A 20367-nucleotide genomic window follows, 5' to 3' on the forward strand; every position below is an offset into this window, starting at 1 on the left:
TACCATTAATGACTATTTTTATCACAGTATGGTAGGTAGATAAATGCAGATATAACGCTTCTGTAAAAGTGTGGTAAGGGATATATGCAACAGTGACTTCAGTTATTTACCTCATTGTGACATTACATCACACCATTACCTTGGAGCATTGTTTTCAGAACCATTACAGTATATCTATATGTGTTTTTAAACTGTGTCGAAGTTCTTATTGGAAAGAAGGTAAAGAATGGTGTAAACAATTCAGCATGTTTTTTCAAACCTTTCTGTCAAATAATAGTAAATGTTCAGAGATTGCTCTTTAACCTGGAGGGTTTCTTGCAGAAAATAGTAGAGAAAACATGTAAATGTCTTATTTCCTTCATAAGCCTTTGAAAATAATCCTCATGGGTCCATTGCCTCTCATTCTGAGCTTTGAATGGCACTCAAGGGACTTGACATCTCTTATCAGAACTGAGCAGCCAGGCAAGGGGCAGCCAGCACATTGAGAGGCCATGATAGTGTGCTGGTCAAGGGCATCAGTCAGGTAGTGAAAGGCCTCTTGTTGTGTTAAACAAATGCTATTTCCTTCCTGGCTTCAGTGAGAACTGGGTTTTTTGTAAGCTTCTCTTTTGGCAAAAGAACAATGGGGATAAATAAGGCAGCCCTTCCAGTCAGGGAGATGTACATTAGATTATCATAAATCCACAGATAAAAAGTGCAGTGGTCAATGAGAACAGGCATTCTTAGATTAAATGAGAGGTTTAATTGAAAGTGGTGTCTCAGGAGATGGAGGATTGAGCATAATATTTAGTAGATACCATGGACCGTATTGAGAAGAAATAACACAATGAAAAGTGCTTATTTTTAAAACCTTCCAGTTCTGTTTCTGTTGTAGGTAGAAGACAGTTTCTACTGTAGACGGTAGGGAAGATTGAAGATGCATTTTGACTGTGGCCTGGAGGTATGGAAAGATATTAGAAGTATATAAGTAGATATTACACTGTTTGAAGGATTACATATAGTTTTTTAATTAACAAGTCAGAGATCTGTATCACAGATGCACTTATTAAAGCTAAGTAAAAACCAGTGGTGACACTTAGTTAGCTAGCAGTGTACTCAAGTAAGTCTCCTGAAACTCTCAATTCAAGATGTTCCATCTATTGCATTGACCATTGGTTTGCTATAGTTGTAAGTTTTTCTGCTAATATGTCTAACAGGTTTATACAGTCCCCTCACCTTTTTTTGAAATGCAGTCCTTTATGAACTTTGGCCATTTTCTGACTAATTTGACTAATGAGTAAGAGTTTGCAGGAGAGAGGGCTTTGGGGTGTTTTTGTTTTGTTGAGTTATCAAGCTCCAGTCATCAATTCCAGGTTTGGGAGCAAAACTTCTCAAACAAGAGCCTTGGTTTTACTGGTATAACAGTGAAGTCATTTGCATTTTGAGACAATTGATTCTATTGTTCAGTCCTATCAAACAAATTATAAAATTGCTGAAGATTGCCTATATCCAATATATATTGAATTTTCAGAGGTCTGCCATAAGATTTGAGAGATTTGATTACAGCAAGTGTTTAATTTTTGGAAAATTACTGTTTTCACTTATTTCAAATCTTGTAGTTGCCAAGTAATACCAGCTGTCATAACAATCTATGTATGAATATCAGTGCATGTCTACCCCCACTGGAAAACTTTTCAGAAGGATGCTGCAGTTAGATCTTACTGGAGATCCCAGAGACACTTTCCAGTTCTTTGCCTACACAACCCAAAAATTAAAAATTGATGAGTTTATAGATGGAGAGATGGTGATACATGCATTAAGGATGTCTGTCATTTTCCATAATACACCCCTGTTTTCAGTTACTTATGTCCCCACACCCCCAATTTTCTTATTGGGAAGTCTATAACCTGATGCGCTCAGACCAGTGAGACCTGGAAATAGTGGACAAAGGTTTTTTATCCAATTCCAACCCCTCCCTACTCTTTTCCTTTCCTCTTCTGGGACTGTCTCGCAAGATATTGCTCAGAAACAAAGTGGACACCCTTCTGCAACTCAGAGCCATGGAAGAAATGTCCATGAAAGTCGAGGGCAGGGGAGTTATTCTCTTTATTTCCTAGCCCTACATAAGAAAAGAGGTTGAATTCACATTTTGGATCTCTGACAACTCAACAAATTCATCCATTGTTTCAAATTAATGGATGATAAATTCAAATTTCTACCTGAGATCCTGAAGACTGTTCACAGCTCCTCACTTGCAAGATGCCTAGTTCCATATCGTAATTCATATCACTCACAGGAAATACTTCTAGTTTCTTGTGGGAAAGTCTCATTACTGATTCACGATGGTTCCCTTGTAATCTCCACAGCCCTAAGAGGCCTCACCAAGTGCTAGCAGTCATGGCTGCACATCCAAGAAGGCAATGGAGTCAAGTACCATAGTTGATGACTGGCTCACAGAGGGTCAATCATCACATGAGAAGCTCAGCCAGACAGTCCTGGATCTTTTTGCTGCTCTCGGCCTCAAAGTCAAGATAGCAGAGTCCACTCTCACCCCTATTCAGTTTATGGACCTACCAGTTTTTTCCCCCAAATCTCACACCACTCGTCCGCGGGGAGGCCAAACTTCACACCTTGGATGTTATCAGATCTGTCACTTGCTATCTGGACTGAGTGAAACTATTCAGGTATTCTGCCAGACTCTTTCTAGTGTTCACCAACAGACTGAAGGGTCAACCAGTGTTCACCCAAAGAGTGTTGAAATGGACTGTATCAGAGCATGTATCAGTAGTGCGCTTTATACAGCATCTACCTGGAGTTCAACTCACACCTTTACTCAGCATTACCCCTTGGTAAAGGGCTCCATATCCAGTGTCTGCTTTGGCAAAGCTGCCCTACAGTCATTGTTTCAGTAGGTTCTAAGTACCCACCTCCAGGACATGAGTTACTGCTTCAGTCACCAGAAGTGGAATACAAGGGGACAATCACTCAAAGAAAGGACGGTTAATTTACCCTACAGTAACTTTAGTCTTCAAGATGTTTATGTGTATTCCATAATCTCCATTCCTTCTCTGTTACTATGGAGTCGGTGGCAATCTGGATTCTGTTTTAGTTAAGGAACTGGAGAGTGATTGTGGTTGCACTGTCCTTTATACCCTCAGCTACAGGGTGCTGGAGGCCCTGCAAGGTGCAGGTGTAGCCCCACAGATACTACTATTCAAAAGATTCCAGTTTCATATGCACCTGTGCACCAGAAGAGGAATATCTATGGCCAACAGATCTTGAAGAACCACAATTACTGTAGGCTAAGTACCCATTCTTTACTCAAGCATAACCCTGAAGTTTATTTATTTCCTTTAGGTTCATGAATATATCTAGGCAGAATTAAAATTCAGCACCTTTTGATTTCCCATACTTGTAATTTAATATATATATATAAAGGGTTTCTAGGGATCGTCTTATGACGGATGCATGATCTCGGGAGCATGAAAACTGCAAAAAACTATTCTATTGAGATGTGCCAAATGCCATAGGCCTTGGGAGTAGTAATACATTTTTGTATCTATGAATATTATAGATATCTTTGTGAACTGAGGCTCATATGCTAACTCTGTGGAGGAGGGTTACTGAGTTTCCCCCAAGAAGTAGAATCAGTGGGGGACAGTTACTGCAGACCCTAGGAAATGACTTCAGAAAAGTACCACCTCTTGAGGTGACTTACATTTACTGGTTCCTACTGTGTTCAAGAGGCCCACAGACAGAGAGCTTGTGGGGTAAAGAGCCAGACTGAACTGGCTGAGAAGGGCCCTCATTTTGATCCAAAAACAACATAAGATTTTAACGAAGAAGGAAGAACCCTGCTGGAAGGGTTTGAGGGATTGGAAACCTACTAGTGTCTCCATGTGGAAGATGAGTGCTGCTTGCTAAGCTTAGCCTGCATATAGACTGCTGTTTCTTTGTAATACTTTTTGTCCTAAAATAAATAGACTGTACTTTGTGAAAGCTGGCTGGCCACTGGTAACCCTGGCATTGTTCCTGAGAGAGCAATCTGCAGATGCTGGACTGACGTCAAACTGCTAGGATAGTCACAGTGAATTGCAGGGGATGGCACCTAAATCCAAGGTCTGGAGGGAGAGACGCAGGTCCTTTCCCATAGAGAGGTGAGGTCTAATACCTAAAGGGCACCCTTGAGGATACTGTGGAGGGAGCAGAGGTGCTGTTAAACACAGAACTGTGACCCACCATACTACTGAATTGCTTACCTGGCTCTGTAGTGCAATGCAACTTCAACAGTACGCTACACTTTAAGAGATGTGGATGTGTATTATATATACTGTGGAGAAAAATTCACCTTAATTACTGCCTGGAGTAATGCTAAAATATTGGTTGTGTTGAAAGAGAAACCCAAGTTTGTATCATTTTGGACAGTCACTGTGTTCTTTCTGGAACAGAAACTTATTAGTGTTGCAGCTCATTGCATTCACACCATCCTCAAGTGGACTAGGATTATAGGGTGATACCAGTTTTGAAGTAAAGAACTGAGAGCAAAGGTATTTCTAATAGAATTGAAGACTTAGTGCATCAGAGTGGAGTTGCTTTACCAGACCATAAGTCTTTCAGGCAAAGATTGCTGCTCTGCCTTAAAATATTGATGCATTGGGACAGTGTTCTAGCAATATAAGGGAAAATTAGGATTTGGGGAAGTTGCTACTAACAAATGAATATTCATGAGACTGGTTACTCAAAAAAGGCAGTTAACTGGACAGATTCCCTTACTTTTAGGAAGTTTGCAGCTGTTTACAGTCTTCAGTGAAGGGACATCTATTATGAAGAGCAAAAGGAGTTACGAGGATGAGAATTTAAAGTTACTGGTGTATTGAAGGCAACCAAACTTTTAGGAAATATATTTGTATTTCTTCCTCTGCCAACAGAAATTTTCAGTAGGTTTTTCATTGCTGTAGTTGTCTGTGATGAAGTAATTGCTACTTGCTATGCTGAGCATCCAAGCATTTGTGATTAGATTCCACGGAATAGGTAAGAAATGGTGTGTCTTAAGTGCAGAGATAAGGACCGTGCTACTGTAGTTTCACACTGAGCTGTGGAATTGACTTTTACATATGATGCAGCTTTCCTCTCACCTATTCTCTAAAGAATTGTGGTCAGTGGGATTTCATCCAGTTTCATTTCATGGCTAGCTAGTGTGTGACATTACAGTTAAAACAAACCAGGCTTAGTTTGATTATAAGTCACGTTTGTCTGGATCTTAGGGTAAACTTCACTTCATTTTTTGACTCCTTTTCCCATTTACACTGGATCAGAGGTGCCCACAATTCTTCACCACTCCTTCCAGTCCATGGCATGGGTTCGTATGTCTTGGAGTTCCATTCCTTTTCTCTTCAAACTTCTCTTAACAAAGTCTTTCCACCTTTTCCTTGGTCTTTCATATCCTTTTTTGCTGTCCCCTTCCTCCCATCCTTTCTTTGCTGATCATTATCACATGTGCCGCCCACCTCAGACATGTGCTTCCCAGGCTTTCTATCACTAAGGGTCTACACTGCAGTTAGAGCCCTCTGGCGGGCCTGTGTCAGCTGACTCAGACTCGTGGGGCTCGGGCTAAGGAGCTGTTTGATTGTGGTGTAGACATTTGGACTTGGGCTCCGGACCCTCCCCCCTCGTGAGGTCCCAGAGCTCACTCTCCAGCCCAAGCGTGAACATCTACACCGCAGTTAAACAGCCCCATAGCCCAAGTCAGCTGTCATGGGCCAGCTGTGGGTTTTTAATTGCAGTGTAGATATACCCGAAGAGTTCCAAGTTCATCTTCCCCCTGATTTCTTCCATGTGCCCTCTAAGCTCTGCTTGTCTTCCATTCTCCTCAGTATATTGTTTTTTACTACCTATATATTTTTTTCTTCCCTTTCCATCAGATCCACCCTTTCCAAACCGTAGGGCAGGCAGGGACAAACGCATGCCTTGTACACTTTTCCTTTCAGTTTGTTACTTAATTGCTGGTCCCACAGTGCTCCTGCCACCTTTTTCACGGCTGCCCATGCGTACTGGGTGGTTCTTTTCAATTCTCCAGAATTCTTTCTGATGGCAGTAAGTGTATTTCCCAATACCAAATTCTTTCTTCTGATTCAGCTTCTCTCCTGAAACTCCTATCAACAGCTCTTTCTCCACCTTTGCTACTTGCATAACTTCAGTTTGCTTTGCGTTTACTTTCAAACACAGATGTCCACTCTGATACCATGTTTACCGCTTCCTTTTTGCTATCAGCCAAAAGGACCAGATTGTCAGCATTCATTAGCTGGATCTTAGCTAAGCCGACTGTAAATATGCACCCAAGAAGGGGCAGTTTTTAAATCAATTTAGCTCTACTGGATAAGGAGCAGTTGTGAAAGGTATTGGGGGGGATTGTCTGGAGAGTTCCTTGAGTAATAGGTACAAGCAGCTGTTGTTTAAATTTAACTTTAATTTATTGAGGTTTTCTTATAATAAAATTACACGATACTTAGAGCGCTGCAGTGAATGCATTGTGAAACTATAAGGATTCCAAACTGGGTATGGAAGAAGAGCTGAAAGAAACCTAATACTGGAAAAAAAATAGTATTTGTCTCACTGAACACATTTTAAAATCTCATTTGATACAAATAGCATGTCTAGACACTCAGATGATAACCCAATGGATTAGTGAAAAGCACTAATGCACAGAATACCTTTATTAAATAAATGTAAAAATGTTGTGCAAAACTTGAAGAGTTTGGTTAGCTTTTCACTTGTTTTTAGCAGTCTACTTATTTAGGAATCTAGTTTAAAACTGAACTCACTTATATTTAGAAACAATGTTATAAAGCACATGTTTGTAGTTATTATTTATAGTATACAAATATACAGTAATTGCCTAGTTATTGTAATGTTGTCCACTAGAACTAACAACATTTTGCAGCTTCTGTTATAAAATATTCTGTCCGTTTGAAGGGACATGGCAAACAGAAAAAAAAAAAAACTTGGCAGAGCTGTTCAGGAGTGAACAGTCTGTTTTACCCATGCTGTCTCTCCTGTCATCATTTAAGGACATGAACAATTTTCCAACTTCTTCACTATAAAGATCTGTCTTACAGCCAGACTTTCTTGCACTGTGCTGAGGGAGCACAAAGGTTTCAGTTGTACTGGCTTGGTATGATGATAGGGAGTTGTTTTATGTTTTGTGTTTCAGCGGCCATTTATTTTGTGATCCAAAAGGATACTGACAGAAAATCCCAGAGAATATATAAGTGAATGATGTCAGCAAGTGCACCCAATATTCATGTTATGAAATGATATGATTATATGAGGTATCATGGATATTACCTGTCCATTTCCCATGCTGTTAGTTGAAAATAAAGTTCATATTTGGTGCAGCAAGCAAGTAGCTGGCAGAAATGTAGGTGATCCAGTTTATATAAGGCATTTGGGGTGCTATCATTGCATTAGGAGATACTTGAGATGTTTGGTGTAGTTGTGGTATATATTTCAGTGAGAAGCCAGAATGTTTTTGTTGTTGGTATTTTACTTTGGGTCCAAAACTTAGTGCCACGCCTCCCTCCCGCATTTCAAATGCTATGAATAAAAGATCTGGTAATCTCTCTCTCTCTCTCTCTCTCTCTCTCTGTATTTATTTAGAGCCTCATCTCCATAATATCTGAGTGTTTATGCTAAAACTCATCTTCCCTCACACTGATCCTGGGATTGTCAGATTTGGGCTTCAGTTCGCTCCACATCTAAGATTTCTTATGGCTAGACAAGATATATCTTAGATGAAGGATTCCCTCTTTTGAGCCATGTTGTGGGATACATACCTTAGCAGTAGATTCCTAGCAGCCCCATTGTGGTAATATATTTCATAACTACAAATCGTTAATCAGTAAGATCCAGTCTAATTAACTTCAGCTAGAGGGAAAGCTGAGGCTCTCCTCCTGGGCTATGTGATTAAGTCACTTGACCGAACTCATATGACAATACAAATCCAGACATCCAACCATATTCTCTAACCACTCTAGCCCAGTTTCCCTTATTTATTTTAATTCATTGGCTTTGGGAACTTTTACAGGACTGTTGCCTCCATATGTTATAATTTTGTTAATTGCTCATGTAAGAAAAAATGCCACAGAAAATTGTGTACTTCAAGTGAACAAAGGCAAGAGCACGAAAGTGGAGTAAGAGTACTGGAGATAAACTAATGACATCAAGACAGTAATTATCAGTGTCAACACCGTGCCATTTTTGTATTTTCCAATTAAATTAATTGACTTTCATGCAATTATTTTTTAATAAATATTTGTATATGGTACATATTAGAATCAAGGTTTATAGTTCTAGCTCACTGAATAGTATGACCCCTCCCTCAGACAGTAGTTACTCGGCATCAGCAATAGTGGCGTCTTAGATACATGTAAGTGAATCATGTATTCAATTGATACTATTTCAACGATTGACATTCACTTACATTTAGTTTTTACCCTTATCTTTTTTTATAACACCTTTTGCTGCCCATGTAGGGTGTTAAATGTATTGTATAGTGGCCTCAGTCCACTGACAGTTGGACTGAATAATAAACTTTAAGATTATAAAGGAACCATTATGATTATCCAGAAACCAGCCCCACAACTGGTGCACATTGATACTGTGTGGACAATCTCAGCAGAGATGGCAAGGGTGTAGGGTATGAACTTCCTTGTACCCATCGAGGTGGTACAGGAGAACCTCTGAGTTACAAACAGGTCGGGAATGGTTCGTAACTCTGAACAAAACGTTATGGTTGTTCATTCAAAAGTTTACAACTGAACATTGACTTAATACAGCTTTGAAACTTTACTGTGCAGAAGCACAGAAACGGTTCCCTTACTTTGCCACATATTTTTTTAAACTTTCCCTTTATTTTTTTAGTAGTGTATGTTTTTAACACAGTACCATGCTGTATTTGCTTTTTTTGGTCTCTGCTGCTGCCCGATTGTGTACTTCCATTTCCAAATGGTTGATTGGTCAGTTCCTAATTCTGGTGTTTGTAACTCTGAGGTTCTACTATACCTCCAAGTTAGGTTTGAGGAACATTGGCAGGACAAGGTTGAGAAGTTTCCACTCCCACTTCCTGTGTGGATTAACAGAGGACTTCAGTCCAGCACCTTGGAGAAATACTAACTTCATGTTCTGCTTTTTAAAATAGTTTTTTCTGCATATACCATTTTTCTATTAATTTTGTTTCTGACACTGCTGCTCCAATCTTTAAAAGATATCCAAAGCAGGCACCAATTCATCCACTAAGGGTGCAATAATTTTTTAAGGATTTAACTTAGAGCGGTATGAAATTTAACCACATAACTCCTATTAAAATCAGTGAGCACTACATGTAAAGGCAGTGGGAATTTTATGAGTACATTTTTAATGTAGCTGTTTGTATATGTTTGAAATGCAGAATCCTTCGCCTTAAATGTCCTGCAGCATCAAACTTGTAGTACCTTCTACTGAAGTATTTCCATATTCCATGTAATCATATTTATAAATATTTTAATCATATATATTAGGTCACAAAATCATGTGACCAAATCATAGGCAATAGTCCAAAAGCTATTGACTAGATAAAGGAACTATGGTGCAAAACTATTTTTAGTTACATGAACCTGTCCAAAGAATTAGATCTGGGAAACCTAGAATGCACTGTGTGTAATATTCTCTTTTTCCTCCACTGTTTTCATCTTTCAATTTCTCCAACAGAAAGGAGAGCCCAACTGCAGTATTCTTTCACTGGAGACCACAGAACAGCTGACCTTTGAGATACCCCTGAATGATTCAGGTTCTGCTGGACTTGGTGTCAGCTTGAAAGGCAACAAATCTCGGGAGACTGGGGCTGACCTTGGGATTTTCATCAAATCCATTATCCATGGAGGTGCAGCTTTTAAGGTATGGAAGAATTGTATTAGCTCTTGTCTGTGGTAGCATTCAGATGTTCAGTTGCTCTTCTAGGAGTTCTTGTCTTCTCACTTCCAGAAAATTACTAAATAATGCTAATTCCAACACATCACATAATATCCTATGTACATTAACATATATAACTCACATACCGATATTTACCTCATAGTTAAGATTGCTCAGGTGTTTCTTTAGTCTATAAAAAGATCTTACAAAGATGCATACTTGTATGGAAAAAAATTTATATTTTTCTCCTTTTTTTAAAGTGATGTCAGAGTTAAGGCTGTGCATTTGAGTGAATTTTTGCGTAATTGACTGTGAGCTTGTGGTTAGTGTATTTTGGAGTGAAATGGGCTTTGGGTAGAATTTCCAAAAGTGCCTAAGTGAAGGGGACTTAGGCCTCCTCCATCACCTAGGCATTTTTTAAAAGTCTACCCTTTGTCTTAGAGTTGAGGAGTCTGTGATTGTATTTGGTGGGGCTAAGAGATGTGAATTGAGGTTGGTTTGGATGTTAATGTTGCCTAAACCGGTGATTTCCTTGACTTTTAATTTGTGGTAAAAGGAAATACACTTGAGCAACTTTAACTGTACATTAATGGCATTTTTAGTGTGAGAATTTCCTTGGTGTGTGGTGTGGTGGTGTTTTTGTTTTAACAACAAAGGTTTTAAGTAGTCCTGGTGTGTAAGTACTGAAAGGGGAAAACTAAGCTCTGGTAGATGTCATGAGGCACACCATAGCAATGGTGGTTACTGTCGTGGGACTCTTCTGCTTGTAGATTTCTATATATGGGGTATGTGTATTGAGGGAGGATTCATAGCTTTATGGAATGTGAAGGAAGGAAGATAGTTCAGGCAAGCTCTTTTTCCAAGTTGAAAGTGCTAAACTTTGCATGCTTAAAATGTCTAACGTGGAGAAAGGTGTTTCTCTGTCCTTGTGCCCTCTATGCTGTCTTCTCATTCCATGTCTGTTCCTGACCCCTATAGGTGTCTTCTGTGCACTCTGAAGCTGCAACTTCCTTGTTATCTGTCATCCTCTAAATCACCCATTCTCCTTCCTTTTTTATAATAATAATAGGAGATATACTAATCTCCTAGAACTGGAAGGGACCTTGAAAGGTCATCGAGTCCACCCACCCTGCCTTCACTAGCAGGACCAATTTTTGCCCTAGATCCCTAAGTGGCCCCCTCAAGGATTGAACTCACAACCCTGGGTTTAGCAGGCCAATGCTCAAACCACTGAGCTATCCCTCCCCTCTCTAGACTTGCTAGAGTTTGTGACAGAAAGCCCTGAACTCGCATACCTAGCAAGGTCTGTCAGAATGAATGCCGATCTGGTAAAGTGCTCGGGAAGGTGTTTAGACTCCGCAGTGCAGTGTGGTGTAAGAACCTGGATAGGATTGTCAGATGGGGAGGTGGCCTTCCTCATAACCTGGGAAGCAACCAAAGCTGGCTGTGAACATTCATTGCTCTGCCAGCCTCTGTGGCACAAGAAAACAAACCAAAACAAAAGTTATAACAGAAAAGCCAAATCACATTTTATATTTTTATTTTTCCTCACAAATAACTCCAGGTTGGGCATTAATGCAAGTTGAAACCTTGTGAAATTGTACATTTGTGATTTGAGATTGTGATGTTATGTGACCTTGGGGAGAAAAAATGGTGGCAACCTGAAAAGAGCGATTTTAAATCTTCTTGAATTGTACCACAATGGCACTTAAAAGTGTGAAGTGCCATAGAAGATTACAGTTCTTGCAAAAGCCCATTTTTAAGAATGATTTCTGTGAATGTTCCTGTTTTAATACAGGGAGTCATACCTTGCTTTAAGTGGAGAACTCAAAACCGCCTTAACTACTGAGCCATTAGGGCAGTGGCGCCCGAACTGTGGTGCATGCCCTGCTAGGGGGGTGCATAGGAACCTTTTTTGGGGGGGCGGGGGAGTGGTGAGGCCTGGGCCAGCCCCTACGGGAGGTGGGGAGGGCTGCCACCCAGCCTAGCTCTGCCACCCAGCCACAGCTCCACTCTGCCCCCGCTGTACTGCCAAGCCATCTCCACGTCTAGCCCCAGGTCCTCCTCCCCCATCCCCAGTTCAGCCCCCAGCTCCACCTTCAGTGCAAACTTCTCTGCTGAGCCAACTGTGCAGTAATGGAGGGGATTCCATTACTGGTAAGGCGGGGGGCATGACAGGAAAAGTTTGTACACCGCCGCATTAGGGCATTTCCGTAATAACGTATTGCATGTAGCATTCTCTCTGGGCTGCTTTTAGTCTTTCCAGAGTTCCAAGGGTGATGCCACTGGACCCATAAAGCAGTGTAAAGACAATGAAATTACAAACTTATTTAGTGTTTACAAGAATAAAAATTCAGCAAGCCTGTGAGATGGAGAATAATATATTCAATCTGAACTGTCAGTGGAAACCTAGTTTGTCATATTCTTCTTCCTTGCCAATCAAAATATTGTTAGTATTATGGACAAAGCGTGCCTTAGTTGAGCTTAACAACAGTTGCATAGAACTGATGTCTGAGCTGAACACAAACTGATAAATCACAACATTATGACTTGTTCATCTCTCTCATGGAAGTAAGGACTCTTGTTCACTTTTTTGATTAAAAAGCACTTGAATAACTTGCTAATGTTTAGGAAATTTATTGGCAGCAAATTCACCAAATAAAATTTGAATAGAGATAGCTTTAGTGAAATTAAAAATAAGAGTCTTAATCATCTTGTCATGTAATACGTTTAGCTGTTTTGGATCTATAATGTAATATTTTCTTTTGTGTTATCTCAGCAGATCCTAACAATTCTGTTTTCTGTGGAAACACCTTTAATTCAGTTTGTGTAAACTCCTCTCCTGACACTAGCCTGCTGAGTAAGACAATTCACAACATTAAAAATGACACAACCACATATTTATAGCTGGTGTTAAATGCCAGATGGCATCAGTCACGGCTTTAGCCTTTATATGACTGTTTAATACTTAGTTGCCTTTAAAGGAAGGGGTTTGTTTTTGTGACAGCAAGAAAATTGGTTAACCAAGAAACAAAGTTTGTTTCACTGTTGTTGTTGTTTTTCTTTGCTGGGGTTTCAAGCATCAGAATTTTACCCACATGACCTACTCCCCTTTTACCAACAATGGGATGAGCATTTTTCCCTGTTCTCTAGTTCTAGAATTGTGTGAGGGTTTTAAACTTTGTTTATTGTAGTATTGTGAATCCATGTATAGTTAGAAACATGTATAACAAATTTAAACTAAAATATTAACAATTAACACGTCTGCCAAATTCCTCCCACCATCTCCCCAACTCTTTCCATTGCTGTTGTTTATCACAGTACATTTCCCATTGTAGAGGGTGAAATTATAAAGAACATAAGGGAAAGAATACATATAATTTCTTTCATTCTAGGGTCACTGTTTGTTTCTTTTCCCACCTGTATAGTTGCTAGTGCAATACCTTGGGATAGATAGTGTATCAGAAATGGATCTATGGAGGTGGTACTAAATTGTATGTTAAAGATTTTAATAGATTTTAATCTATGATAGTGCAGCCTGATTACAGTGCTATTAGCCTCATTTTATAGATGGGTCACTGAGAGACACAGTAACTTGGCCAAGGTCACAAAGGGTAGGGAATTGAATCCCGGTCTCCCAAGTCCCAGGCTAATCACTGGACCATCCTTCCTCTCACTGTACTTATATATGCATGCACTATTAACTGCTGGCCAAAATCTGCTTACATTGCTCTAGGAATGAACCACCCAAATGACCTGTTAACAAAAGTTCCATTTCACAAGTTGTTACATTAGGGCCAGTACAACCCTTAAAACCAGACTGGATACAAAACGTCCTTTCACAAGGAGGAATAACATGCAGCAATGGAAGGGGGCAGTCCGAAAAGAGGTTGCTCATTGTCCACACCTGCTTGGAACGGAATGATAAATGAGTTTGACAAAGCAAACGTGGTAAGATAATGTAAAGGGTATCAGAACGCGTATAGCTGTTGATATAAGGAACATAACTTTTGGAGGAACAAAGAAGCCAGGTTTTCCTATAAAGCCTAGGGATTTCCTCAGACAGACACACACACGTGCTGTTGCTGGACATACAACCCAAAGCTATTCTCTGACTACAAGCTGGATAGCTCCTCTCTCCTGTTTAGGGCAACTTTCTATGTACTATGAAAACAGCCTTCGACTGACACAGATAGCAAGTCCCACAGTCACTTCCAAGTCTGGATCTTCTTCAGAGTAGCTCAGTATGATACATCCAAGTCACCACACCAACCTGAATTGTGTTATGTAAATAAAGCTACTCTTTCTGGATTTGCAATTCTCTATATTCCTGTGGTTGGCTATCTTGCACAGCACAGTCAACACCCACCTGTGAACAACTATAAAATTCCTTGCATCAATTTAAAAAGAGAGAAGTGTGTGTGTGTGTGTGTGTGTGTGTGTGTGTGTAAATCAGGGCTTCTAACATTTACGTTAAAAGCCTTGTGTATTGGGAATTTTAAATTCAAAGCTTTTATTTGCACTTATTCTGAGCATTTGCCCCTGCAGTTTATTGTACTAGATTCTAGAACGGGTCGGCAACCCATGGCATGCGTACCAAAGACGGCACACGTGCCGATTTTTAATGGCACGCTGCTGCCTGCCGGGAGCCCGGCTCGGCCCGCTCTTCTCCGCCCCCCCCAACCCCTCCCATGCGGGCAGGGGGGCAGAAGCTTGGTCCTGCCGGCTCCCCTGCCTCTTCCCGCAGTGTGCTGGGTTCCTGCCCCTCCTCCTCCTCTCCATCCCTCCCTCGCTGCCCGCCGATCAGCTGATGGGAAGGGGTGGGAGAGGAGTGGAGTCAGTGTGCGGAGGCAGAGAAGAAGCGGGGGCAGGGCCTTGAGGAAGGGGGGGTGGAATAGGGGCATATCCCCTCCAGCCCCCTGCCATGAGCACCCCACACCCCCAGCCCTATGCCCTGACCCCCCCACACACGTCCAACCCTGCGCGCTGCACACAGCCCTGCCCTGATCCCCCCCACACACACCCAGCCCTCTGCCCTGAGCCCTGCAGCCCCGCACACACCCCAGGCTCCTGCCCTGAGCCCTGTACCCCCCTCACACACACACACACACACAGCCCGCTGCCCTGAGCCCTGCAGCCCCGCACGCAGCCCCACACACACCCCAGGCTCCTGCCCTGAGCCCTGTACCCCCCTCACACACACACACAGCCCGCTGCCCTGAGCCCTGCAGCCCCGCACGCAGCCCCACACACACCCCAGGCTCCTGCCCTGAGCCCTCTGCTTGACTCCTTCACCCCCCCACAACTCCAGCCCTGACTCTGGCACCCCCACACATACCCAGCCCCCCATGCCCTGACACCTGCACCCTCTCACATGCCCCAGCCCTCTGCCCTGACTCTTGCACCCCCACACCCCTTGCCCCCCCCCACATCCCCACCCTCACCCTGAGCACCAAACGGGAGCTCCTGCACCCCCCCCCCCCACACACACACACATACATTCCCACCTGCACCCCTTGCACCAAATGGGAGCTACCCAGGTAAGCGCTCCACACCCAAACCTCCTGCCCCAACCCTGAGCCCCCTCCCTCATTCTAGCTCATGGTGAGACCCTACACCCCAACTTCCAGCCTGCTCCTTCACCCCCAGCCCTGTGCTCAGTGCACTCCCACCCTCAGCTCAGTGCAGAGAGAGAGGAAGAGAATGGGCGAGAACCAGGGAGAAGGTAGATACCCACTATATGTGGGCAGGGCCGGGACCCCAGACTGGCAGCGGGCTGAGCGGGTCCAGCAGCGGGGTCCTGGCTGGCAGGAGCCAGCGGATGGAACCCCTGAGCGGCAGCGAGCTGAGTCGCTCAGCCCACTGCCAGTCTGGGGTCCCGGCCGCCGGCCCCACACAGCCCGCTGCCGGTCTGGGGTTCTGGCTGCTGGACCCTTGCCAGCCGGCCTAGGTGAACAGAACCCCAGACCAGCAGCATGCTAAGTGGGCCAGCGGTGTAAGATCAACATTTTAATTTAATTTTAAATGAAGCTTCTTAAACATTTTGAAAACCTTGTTTATTTTACAATACAACAATAGTTTAGTTATATAAGATATAGACTTACAGAGCGAGACCTTCTAAAAAACATTAAAATATATTACTGGCACGTGAAACCTTACATTAAAGTGAATAAATGAAGACTCGGCACACTGCTTCTAAAAGGTTGCCGACCCCTGTTCTAGAACCAAAAACACTTGGATTTAAGCACATGTATTGCTTTTCAGTGAACCAAGGTTCTTTTGTGAAATTGTGACTACTGCAAAATCAAGAAGTTCATAACCCTTTAGGCATGAGGATGATCTCACAGTAGCTCACTTTTGTGGCTGGAATGTAAAAACCAGTCTGGTCTTTGTTATATTGTTAGATATTACAGTTTTGAAAAACAACCTCTTCCCACACAATCACAATTTGTCTTCAGAAGAGTATGAATACAGGATTTGCAGATCAGCTTGAAGTCATCAGATTATTACTTACCCTTTTACAGATCACACATACCAGCAAGAGACCAGCAAATTTGTCTCAGCATTGCAATAGATGTAGTGCTACAAATTGGATATTTATTCATGGAAAGTGCCTTTTTATGCTGTCCAAATGTCTTTAATGTGTCAGAGTTTGAGACTTCTTTCACTGATGTCTATTTTCCAGAATGAAAAGAATGTATTAGGTTATGTACAAAATGCAAACAATTTGGTTGGTTAGTATTATCTCTTATCAGTCTGGACAGAAGGTCTGAAGACAGGCCAACATTTTTCAATGACTTCTGAAATTTTAGCACAGTGATTTAACTCACTTGTTTTAGCAGGTAGTGAAGAAACCCAGTAAAGAAATTGTGGAAAATGTAGGGGGAAATTGAAATCTTTAGGCTAATTTTTATATAGAAAAGTGAAGTGCATCATATAGATTTTAGAGAATCCCAACTCATGCAGTTTATCCAAAGAAACCACCAGAATACCTAGCAATCGTTGGATAACTTAACTCATCCAGCAGTTAGTCTTAAAAAAAAAATTTAAAAAAATAGTGACATGGAAAAACTTAATACTAAAAAGAATCCTAATGCATTTAAAGAACCATACAAGATTAAACCACTGTTATACTTGATGATTGCTCTTTAATGACCCACATCAACATCCTTTTGTGATTTTTGCAAAGAATGTACTCTTTGGCTTCAATAGCTATAAGCGAGGTATTACCATTATACATGACATTTGCAGTTATATAGGACAGGAAGCTAAACATGTTTTCATCTGAGGACAAGATGCTAAAGTGCCTATTGGGATGAATGTGTTTAGATGCATCCTCTCACTCTTTAATTGTATTGTTTTCAATTTCACGTCTTGTAGCATGTTGGCAGGGTACTTGAGATGGAATCCTGCTCCTCCTCCACACATCCTCCTCTGTAGCTTTTCAGGGCAGAGATTCTTTCTTCCTGTATGTTTGTACCACATCCAGCACAATGGAGTCCAAGTCTTTTTGGAGGCTCTAGATGCAATAGTAATATAAATATTAGTAGCAGGGGTGAAAGTAACTTAAAGGACTTACCGGTATGCTGGAGTCCTGAGCGGGGCGGGGCCTCAACCAGAAGAGGCGTGGCCTCAACTGGAAGAGGCAGAGCCTTTCAAGATTTAAAGGCCCTGGGACTCCGGCTGCGGCTGGGAGCCCCAGGGCCTTTAAATCACCCTGGAGCTACCAGCTGCAGAGGCGGCTGGGAGCCCCAAGGCTCAGGGGCGAATTAAAGGGCCCGAGGCCCCGGCCACCGTGGAGCTCCGGGCCCTTTAAATCACCGCAGGAGCCCAGCTGCTGGAGCTCCAGCGGGGATTTAAAGGGCCAGGGCTCTGTGCAGTGCAGGAGCACCAGGCCCTTTAAATCTTTTCCCGAGCCCGGCTGCTGGAGCTCCGGTGGCGCTTTAAGGGGCCCGGGGCTCCCCGCAGTGGCAGGAGCAGTGGGCCCTTTAAATCCCTGCCTGAGCCAAGCTGCCAGAGCTCCGGCGGTGCTTTAAAAGCCCCAGGGCTCCCTGCAGCGGCTGGAGCCTTGGCCCTTTAAATCACCGCCGCAGGAGCTGGTCCAGTCCAGCATGGCATATTGGCTCTTGCCAGTACGCCATACCGGACCATACCAGCTTACTTTCACCTCTGATTAGTAGTTAATTGTATGGGGTGGGTCAGGGAACAGAATGGCTGCACTGAATGCCAGGAAGCAGTTCACTCAGAGGGAAGAAGGTCAAAGGTGGTCCCAGGGAGTGGCCAGAGCGTGATTTTGAGGGGGCAAACTCCACGTAGAAGAGTACAGTGCCATGGCCACTATTACAGTCAAAACGCTAAGTGGCCTGTAGCCTGCCTACAAATAGAGATGGCCATAAATTTACCTTTTGCTTTGATTCCCCACATAAATCCCATTTACTCAGACTATGCCAGGGACATTAATTTCATTCTTAATGACTGTGGCCCACTTGCAGGTTCAAAGATGGAATGAAAAAATACCTAATTTGTTCAGACTCTAAAAGTTGTTTTCCTAATCAAAAGGCAGAAAGAACCTTTTAGAGATAAAAGGAAAAGTACAAATACTGTCCAACAGTACAAACGGAGCTTGTCTTGAGTCAAGTGGATTATCTTGCAGTACAGTGTACTAACACTAGACCATAACACCAGTAATGTGCGAATCTGAGTTTGAGGGTTGTTCAAACATTTTCCCCACTCCTCAAAATCACAGAACGCCTCTGTGCTAAATAACTTTCTCCTGATCCCCTGCAAAAACAGTATTCAGCTGCCTCCAACTGTTTGTTGTCTTTGGTGGGATGGTTTAGTAGTTCTAAATGTACTGCATTGTAAAACATGTAGGACTACTTTGCTTTTATTCAGTCCATCAGATATGTCATGAGCTTTGCATTTAAACCTACCACATTTAAAGAGGTCAAAAGAGCTTTTATGAACTGAGTTTATAAAAGACAGCCAACACCTGCAGAAATACTAAATCTCACGTGAAAGAATTGCAAAGCAAAACCAAGAAAGTACAGGAGTGACTAAGACTGTACTGATTAATTTAAAATAATTTCTTGGTATATTCCTGTATGTAGGCTAAAATTTGAAAATGTCGAGTGTGTACTTGTACATATTTGTGCAAGCAGCTTTGACAGATTTTTAAGCAAGAGGGCTTATTTGCAGGTATATACACAGAACAGGAAAGAGACTATGGGATTGTATGAGAAGAATATGAACCTGTTTTTTAAAAAAAGGTTAAAATCTTTAGAGGCTTACAAAAAGAAGGCTTTTTTCCTTCATGCTCCCATTGAAATCAAGGGAATCATTATTTTCAGTGAATTTTATTAGGGCACAAAGGAATTATAACTGATGTGCGAGTCATAAAAGGCCCTGTACCAAAGTGTTAACTCTTTTCTCTCCCTTCACTTTCACATATCCTAAGGCACCATTTTGTATATGTGGCGGAAGGGTGGGGCTAGCATATTCCTTTGGCTATATGTAAATTTATGTTGGCATCAGACACAAACAATGGAGTGTTTTCCACTATATTCCTCCCAAATGGTACGACTGCTTCCTGTGCTCTTTTCCTGGCCCCTCTCTACGAAGGTCATAATCCTCCTTATTTTCTTCTGTCCTTTCACCCTCCCTCATTGTTTCACTCATCTTCCAGTCCTCTCCTTCCTCCTATTCCCTCCCTGTTTATTTTCCTTTTCTGGCCTCCATTGTTCCTTTTACTGCTGTGACACCGCTTTCTCATCGTACCCTGCTCTAGTAACAGTGATTGATTCCCAGTTCCAGCAAAAATAATACTTAAGAAAACTGGGTTTAACATGGCTACTTTCACTCACACAAAAATCATTTAGTTAGACCTGGCAGCAATGCTACAAGAGTTAATTGAACATCAATGTGATAGAAAAATAAAAATGGAAAAGTATACACACTTTGGATTGCACAGCTATGAGATGTATAAACAGTTGTGATGAGGGCATTATGAAGAACGCATGAGCTCATAATTGAACCAATTGAACCAGCTAATGTTTTTTTGATCCCACTTCCTTTCCTGCTGTTCTTTCAGCCCTTCTTCCCATTCATGATAGATTTCTTCAGTCTCAGCCCCTTTCTCTTACTTCTTTCAGGGTTCTGACACCAACTTGATAGCTGTGTACTGACTGAACTCTATGGGTATGTCTTCACTACCAGCAGCGCTTTAACGTGGCTGTGTAGTCATGGCACCAGTGCTGGGACAGAGCTCTCCCAACGCTGTAAAAAACCCCACCCCTCTGAGGGGAGTAGCACTGGTGCACTGTCTACACTGCCACTTTACAGCGCTGAAACTTACATCGCTCAGGGGGTGTTTTGTCACACCTCTGAGCGAGAAAATTGCTGTGAAGTGGCAGTGTAGACAAGGCCTAAGAGAAACGTCCAATT

General features: G+C 42.2%; 1 protein-coding gene across 12 annotated transcripts in view; it reads left to right on the forward strand.

Moving 5' to 3' along the window:
* PARD3B (par-3 family cell polarity regulator beta) overlaps positions 1–20367 on the forward strand; it is a 665445-nt gene that overhangs the window by 373259 nt on the left and 271819 nt on the right. For all 12 annotated transcript variants that reach the window (XM_045032213.1, XM_045032216.1, XM_045032214.1 and 9 more), the window contains one exon: positions 9724–9909. In XM_045032213.1, coding sequence (XP_044888148.1) covers positions 9724–9909 — 186 coding nt within the window. The remainder of the gene's footprint in view (positions 1–9723; positions 9910–20367) is intronic.

The sequence above is a fragment of the Mauremys mutica genome, chromosome 10, assembly GCF_020497125.1.
Source record: "Mauremys mutica isolate MM-2020 ecotype Southern chromosome 10, ASM2049712v1, whole genome shotgun sequence".
In the NCBI taxonomy this organism is placed as follows: Eukaryota; Metazoa; Chordata; order Testudines; family Geoemydidae; genus Mauremys; species Mauremys mutica.